The following is a 7,871-nucleotide window of genomic DNA, read 5'->3' as shown; positions in this document are numbered from 1 at the left end:
CTGTGCTTTATTTTGCTAATTAATTACAGGTTTTACATTCATTATAGTCAATAATCCAAAGATAAACCATGACAAAACATCATGTCCTGAGAATATTTGATCGTTCATCTTGATACTTTTTCAAAACATCACAAATCTAAAGTAATTTCTTTTTCCTCAGAATCATAGTCATATAAGAGCTATTTGTATAGGACGGGAGAACTTCAGTGAATTTCAGCAACAGCACTGTATACCAGCGTTGTCCTACCTCACTCCAACCCTTCCATAAATCTCCAACTGATCAGGTGTGATTACAGAAAAAGGTTACCAAACGCCCTGTAACAAACAGTTGCACAATTGGTACCAACAGTGGTATTTGATATTACCCAATAGGCTTATATTGTAAGACATAATTCCCCTCAAATTGTCAGCCTTATCCTTCTCCAGCAGAAGGGGCAGATTGTTGGCTAGAGAACTGTGTTTCTGACTTCAGTTGGCAGGTTCAGGGATGGGTGGGAGTCGCTCCAGTCTCATGGTCCAGGGGTCCGGCGTTGCAGAGTAAAACGGAGGGTGGCTGAGCACTTCGTCCCCGGTCAGGGTGAAGGTGAACATGCCCCTCTGCCTCCCCGCCTCCTCCGCTACGTGTTTCCTGTCTCCCCGCCGACCCCCCCTCCCCTCCCTGCTGCCACTGTCCTTGTAGGCCAGACTCCGACCTCCTAACCCACGGATCTCCCCGGCTCCGCCGTGACCTTTGCCCCCCTGGGAGGTGGAGGAGGAGGAGGTCACCACCCTGCAGCCGCCAGACAGACCCTTATCCTCCAGGTGGTGGCCGGCTGTAGGAGGGGGTAATAGGAAGTTGTTGGCCGTGCGCCACGCGGCCGGCTTGCGTCCCCGCCGAGGGCGCGAGACGCGGCAGCTCTGCCTCTTGATGTGGCGATGCAGGTGGTCTGAGCGCGTGAAGCTCTTGTAGCAGTGCTCACACTGGTACGGCCGCACCCCTGTGTGGATGCGCAGGTGATTCTTCAGGTCGTAGTTGTGGACGAACTTGGAGTTGCAGTGGAGACAGATGTAGGGGCGTTCGCCTGTGTGCTTCCTCATGTGGATCTTCAGTTTGTCTTGTCTAGGGGGGGGAACAGAAGGGATTTTTAGTGTCTGCACTTTTTGTCTTGCAGACAGTAACATCTGACAGTGTTGTCGGTACTGTAAACCTGTCATGTTCTGTCTTGCATGGTTTTGTGAGGGAAAACCACAGCAAATTCTTAGAATTGTGTGGTGGTGCGGATTAAGATGATTGTGATTCTGTGTTTTTGGAGAATGTACAAGGTGTCAGCAGTGAACAGAAACAGTGTAGGTATTCTCTGAGCTGGCGTCTGACAGGTGTAGCGTGCCAGCAGAAAGACAGGAAGCAGGATTGAGGTTGCTAATACAAAGAAGTGCATATGCGGGGGTTTCCAGCCTGAAGGTCTCATGTGGTATTCAGATTAGACAACTAAAGATAACATCCAAACACCAGGACCACGGTGAAGATCATACTGTTCCTTCAGCTTTGTCGACATGAAATGTAAAGGTATCAACCATATACTCTAATGTTAAAATATGTCATAGATTGAATATACTAGTATATTCTAGTATAGTATAGTAGCAAGGCTACATGCGTTACATACAGTACTGTACTGTATGTCTACATGCATCATCATGCTACTTCCTGTGTGGAGGTGTGGGGATTGTAGTCCTCCTACCTGGTGAAGCGCACCTCGCAGATGGTGCACATGTAAGGCTTCTCTCCAGTGTGGGTCCTCATGTGTCTGGGGAGCTTCCCAGCCCCCTGGATCACCTTGTTACAGATGGGGCACTGCTGGGAGGCCTTGGGCTTCATCTTCCTCTCCTCCTCCAGCTGCCAGGGGGGGAACAGCGCCCCCAGGTGGGAGGCGCTCAGGAAGCCCAGGTAAGAGCGGAAGTCTGCCTCATCCTTCACCTGCCCCAGGTGACCCTCCACGCCCCCGACCCCCACCACACCAAGCCCCGAGCTCACAAAGTCCTTCAGGAAGTCGCCTTGGAGCAGGCCAGGCAGGACTTCTTCCTTCAGCTCCTCCTTGATGACCTCCCTCTTGATGGCCAGGTCCAGGGGACGGGCCTCTGACTGGGTGGAGTAGGGAGGGTGCGGGGGGCGGTGGGCGTGGCGGTGGCCAGGCTCCAGGACCTGTTGGGGGAAGCCCGGGAACTCGGCGGCCCACATGGGTGGGTAGAACCCTGGCAGCAGCGGGGAGAAGCTGGACCTCCTGTCCAGGACTGGCATTCTGGGGTACAACCCTTCCTGAAGAAGCGACTCGATGGAAAAGTCCTTGAGGGCACGGCTCTCCATGCTGTCCTGCTCCTGTGGCTTCCCACACATGTCCTGAGAGGTCCTCTCCCTCTGGCCCTGAGACCGGGACTGGTACTGGGAGGTGCTGGGGGGGCTCTCCTCTCGTTCCGGGGGTGTTGGCCCGTCCCGACTCTCCGAAGACCTTGTCGACCTCTCGCTGGCGGCGTCCTCGTGGTCCTCCAGTTCGCCCTTCCTCGACTCCGCCTCCTCCTCGATGTCGTCCTCCTCCTCTTCGTCGTCCTCGTCGTCCTCGTCCCCCTCGAGGTCCTCGTCCTCCTCGTCCTCCTCCTCCCCGTCCTCCTCCCCTCCCCCCTCCCCTCCCCCTCCGGTGTCCATGATCTCCAGGCACACGTTGATGATGCAGGGGATCTCCAGCATCCGCGCCGCGCTCAGGATCTCCTTCACGTTGGACGCCGTCACCGTCAGCGTGGATGTGTAGGCGAACTCCAGGATGGCCGTCAGCGACTCGGGCGCCACAAAGTCAATCTCATAGACGGCGGTGTGGTGCTCGCCGCCGTCGGTCGCCACGGTGAAGAGCTTCTTGAAGTACTGGCTGCAGGCGGCGAGGACGGAGCGGTGCGTGCGGTACTCCTGGTCGCGGACGATGAGTACCACGTCGCACAGGAGGCCGTCGCGCCGCTGCTCGTTGAGGCAGCAGAGGACGTCGCTGCTGTGGTTGGGGAAGGGGATCCCAATCAGGTCCTCCTCTCTGTGGGCCATGCTCTGGCTGGCTCGATGCTGTAACACAAGACGACACACAGGGACAGTTTACAGTAGGTCAGTAGACGTCTCAATGTTAGGTCAGTAGACGTCTCAATGTTAGGTCTGTACAGTAGGCGTCTCGATGTCACAAGACAGGACGACAGACAGGGACAGTTAGGTCTGTAGGAGTCTCGATGTCACAAGACAGGACGACAGACAGGGACAGTTAGGTCTGTAGGAGTCTCGATGTCACAAGACAGGACTAGGGTTAGGGTTAGACAAGGACAGTTTGGTGTGTAGAGGAGGACATTAGACAATTAAGAAAATATGTGTGTGCGTGTGTGTGTGTGTGTGTGTGTGTGTGTGTGTGTGTGTGTGTGTGTGCGCATGGGTGTCTGAGCAAGTGACTTCATCGCCAAATAAACTGTAGGTTCGTGACTATACATGAACCAACGATAACCAATGATAAGGTAATGATCCAGTAGAATTTCAACCTACAGAATAGTTTCTCCTCTGCAAGGTGAGTGCAGATAGTGTCAGTTGCTCTCTGTCTGTCTTCAGAAGGAGCGTAGGTGTATTTGACTGGCTCACTCTTTTTTGATGTGGTCAGAAATGCAAGAGACAGCAGAAAAAGACAAATGGAGTCAGATTCTTCACACGATACCAAAATATTTACTTTGCACTTCATACCGTTGAGACAATTGCACTGAACATGATATTACAATAATTGGCACCAGAGAAATGACACTATGACCTAACCCTAACCCTCTATGATACTGTCCCTGTATATAATTCTTCCTCCATTTTACAGACTTATTTCTGTAGGGGGCCAGAAACACCTCCTATTCAACAGTTGTGTTGATGTGTGGATTCAGTGAACGAGAGATAGAACTGCACTGGCAGCATTCATGCTCATTCATGTCTTGTTGACTGCATCCAAGTGGCCCATGACTGACATCGTAGCCCACGTTTTCCTCACTCTTTCCGCCGTCGTACGAGACTATCTCAGAGATGTCCCTACGGATCACGTCCAGGTGACATGATGCTCGGTAACCAGTCAAATGTGTGGTATTCTCGGTCTTGTTGCTAGGGAACTGTTGCTATGATTATCAATTTGATACCGTTTCTACGGGCTGGACACGCCTATATGAGGCATAAGTAACAAATATAAGCTCACTGTTGCATGATGTAACCAGTCTGATAGGCAGCGCGGAACAAAGAGCCAAGAAGAATGAGATTATTGTATTGGTTCAGTCGCACGGGCTCAAGTGCAGGGCTGTCTGTATGAACGGCAACAGGTGGATGGTTACAAGTACGTAGTCCAACTCTCACACTTCCCCTGGTCTTGCGGTAAGCGCAAGAGCAGCATCCCAGTGAGGACGATACACTTGCGGTACAGTGCATCAATCTACAGTCAAATGTCTAGTGTCAATAGCCGGATGCAGCCGATGTTGACCTGTGCCCCCAATAATCCTGTAAGTATCGGGCGCAGCGTCAAAGGATATACCACAGTAACAGTAGGAGGCAGACGCAGATACAGTAGACAGACTGTGCTATAGGCTGGGCTAGGGTTACCTAGGCTAGGCTGAGGCTAGGGTTGAGGTGGGGGGGGGGGGGTTTGTGTCCCGATGCCTTTCCATAGCAACACCAAAGACAATCCTCAACCCTTGTTTTCTGCTCTCAGCGCTCAGTGCCGAGGACAGCGAGCGGGAGGTGAGAGAATCTCCACCCGACAAGAAAAAAAAAGAAAAGAGGATCATATGTCCCCAAAAGTTCCCTAACAGGTTGAACAAACAGCCGCCCCTCCCTGGAGGGACCAGCCAAGTCAAACAATAGCGCTGAGCTTAGAACAACAGAGAGGATAAGAGAAAGAGTGGAGAGAGTCTGGGAGGGACGCGGAGGCCGCGGCGGCTCCCACCCACTCCCTGGGAACACGTGCTCCTGCCCTCGCCTCCCCCCCTGCTCCCACCCTGGCTAGCCCTAGCGCTAACTCACTAACCCGGCCCCTAATTACAATGTGGAGGATCTGAGGAGGATATGCCACATAGACAGGGAGGGGAGGAGGGCACAGCTTTCCCACCGCGAGGTCCTGGAGCGCCGTTTCATCACCCAGCCAGCCTTAACCCTTTCCCTCCCTCCCTCCCCTCCACCCTTAAGCCAGGGTGGGGACTGCAGCCCTCAACCTCTGCTGAAGGCTCTGATAAAGAGTCTCTCTCGCTCCCTCTCAGTGATTTGGCTCTGGTCAAGCTTTGATCCGCTGTTCTTAAGAAAAAGGACTACATCAAAGCATCTGTGAAATCATCCAGAGAGTGAGCAGAAAGTCAAAAGAGTACATTATATAAAATCTCAGATTTGACGTCATAGTCTTGCATCTCACTAATCTCTCTAGACCGAGCGAGCGGATAAATATAAACCACACCGCTGATGTTCCAATGAGACGATTCAAAATCTAAAATAAAAAAGTGAAATAAAAGAATTGCCTAGATGAACCCCATGTAGTGGACTGTATGGAATAACAACAGTTCCTCTTCTCCCCATTCTCTGCCCACCACTCCTCACCAGACAGGTGCGGTACAAATGCCCACCCCAGCACTACGTGTCACAGCATAGGTCTGGTGGCAGCCTGATCATTAGTGCCTGTGGACAGAGGCTAGACAGGGTCTAATAGGGCAGGCTGTGTCCCCAACCATCGCCTTGGCTGACGACTGAGTGACGGGGAGGGCCACCGGCGCCCAGCTCTCGGCCCTGTTAGGGGGAAGATCTTGGGCTCGGGTTTGTGTGTCGACAGGACTGTATGTGCCTGAGCTGGACACTGTGACCACAGCAACAGACAAATGGAAACGATCACTCCTCTCGGTACAGATGAACTGATCGTAGCAATCTATAGTAAACGATTCTCTGTGTGGCTCAGAACAGGGTGGGAGTCTGTTTGAGCTCAGATCCATCATCCAGAAATCGGCTCCATCTGAATCAGAGATGTAGTGGACTGTGAACACATGTACAGACTTACACCATTTACACACTGCTGCAGTCAACACGTTAACACACAACGCCATCTTCCTGTACCTGGATATAGATGAGGGAGAGATACGACTTAAAGGTTTATGTACAGTAGTTTTGATTTGTGATGCTTCTTAAATTACTAGCTACTGTATTCAATACTTTTTAGTATTAGTATTAGTATTGTAAGTTATTCAGTATTTTGGTGGAAATTCTAATAAATTCCTTTTTGGCTTTGTTGAAATAAGCAGGTACATGGGGTAAAATAGTCATGTTTATTGCGCATGTGAAAATACAGTGTGATAACATAGCAGATTTTTATGTTGCTGTTAGTGGGCCTGTGTTTCTTTTATATATCTATTTTGACTCTGGCTACTATTTGCAATAGTTTGGAAATTATAATTTCCAAATATTGAAAATATTTTTTACAGTATCAGATCGCTGTTGAGAAATGGAGGAAAACCATACAGTAGGTGGTATAGACAGTAGATGGACTTTATTCTACAGACCGAGTCGGTCCTATAGAGGAGTGTGTTTGAGGGTCATCTCTTTAGCCTTGAGCAGAGCCTGCAGCCTCACACCCTTATCTGTCTCACCCAGTTAGGCTGTGTGGGGCAGCAGGACACCTCAGCGGTGAGCGCCTCGGTCTCTGGACAAAACTGTCTTCCTGGTTGGGAGGGTAAGACTCCTGGCTCCCCAACTGTCTGACCAGTATCTCCCCCTGACCCCTCTCCCTTCATCCTTTCATTCCGACAAAGATGGAGGGATGAGGATTGTACCTTTAAAAAAATACATTAAAGTTGTGCAAAAATCGTATACAGTAGATACCTCTGTAGCCTATTGATCTATTCTTTACTACAGTATATAAAGCAAGGTTTATCTGATTTTGGTGGGCACGCTAAAGTGATCTTAGTTATTCTACTTTTACTGTCAATTCATTGCTCAAATTTTGTTTCCTCAATTATTTCTCCAAAATACACAGGTTGCATAAAAAGGTTAGTTTGCTTTACTAAATATCTCCTAAATATGTTATGTCTTCCTTCTAAATATATCCTCATAATGGTCAGTTCTTCATGAATTAAAAGTTATACCTTAGTTCACAATACTATGGTATATTTATTATATCTTAACTTCATGTATGCAGTTATATAACCTTATTTGACCAGTTTCTTATGTTAATGAAATTCAAAATATATTTGTCCATGGCAGGCCTGGGCGTCTGAGACGTTTTGAAAACGCTTCAGGTACTGTAAGCAACGAAAACAGTTGTGACATAGCCTAGCACACCTAATCCTTGTATTTTGTAACTACTTGTGGCAAGACTGACAGCTAACAACAAGTGCACAAACAAACAATAATTTAAACCCGCCGTGCTTTTATTCTGTCGTCACTCTGCTTTCTAAATAACAGAGAGATTATACTTTACACATCTCAGTACATGTATGGTTCAAGTAGTTTTATAGTCTTCTCCACAAGCTCATAAGTGTTCTACTTCAATAAATGTTATGAAACTACATGTCTCTATTTAAAATGAGAATAAAGCAAAAAGACTTTAAAATTGAAACCCTGCCATGCTGTTGGCACAGATCATTGCTCTCTCCTTTTTTTAATTTATTTTTTTATAGCAAACTAAGACTTGGCACCCTAATTTTCTCTAGACAGTGTCTACAGTGCTACCCAAATAATTACATGAGTCACACTATGACTGCTGCCATACTCTGCTGCTGTCAATGTGTTTGCACCTGGAACAAGCACGACCAACCAACACTCACAACAAATAGCCCTAACACTCACATGAACACACATGCTGAACAGGTGCACTGGCTGA

General features: G+C 49.0%; 1 protein-coding gene across 1 annotated transcript; it reads right to left on the bottom strand.

Annotated features, from left to right (window-relative positions):
- Nucleotides 1-468: 468 nt before the first annotated feature.
- On the bottom strand, nucleotides 469-3,061 carry zbtb7c (zinc finger and BTB domain containing 7C; the record flags this gene model as incomplete). The annotated part of the gene is made up of 2 exons (XM_084442582.1): nucleotides 469-1,099; nucleotides 1,719-3,061. The coding sequence occupies 2 exons, from the start codon at nucleotides 3,059-3,061 to the stop codon at nucleotides 469-471; spliced, it is 1,974 nt and encodes a 657-aa protein (XP_084298708.1).
- Nucleotides 3,062-7,871: the final 4,810 nt, after the last annotated feature.

The sequence above is a fragment of the Borostomias antarcticus genome, assembly GCF_949987555.1.
Source record: "Borostomias antarcticus genome assembly, chromosome: 8".
In the NCBI taxonomy this organism is placed as follows: Eukaryota; Metazoa; Chordata; class Actinopteri; order Stomiiformes; family Stomiidae; genus Borostomias; species Borostomias antarcticus.
Note: the sequence above shows the minus strand (reverse complement) of the source record. Positions and strands in the feature narration are given on the sequence as shown.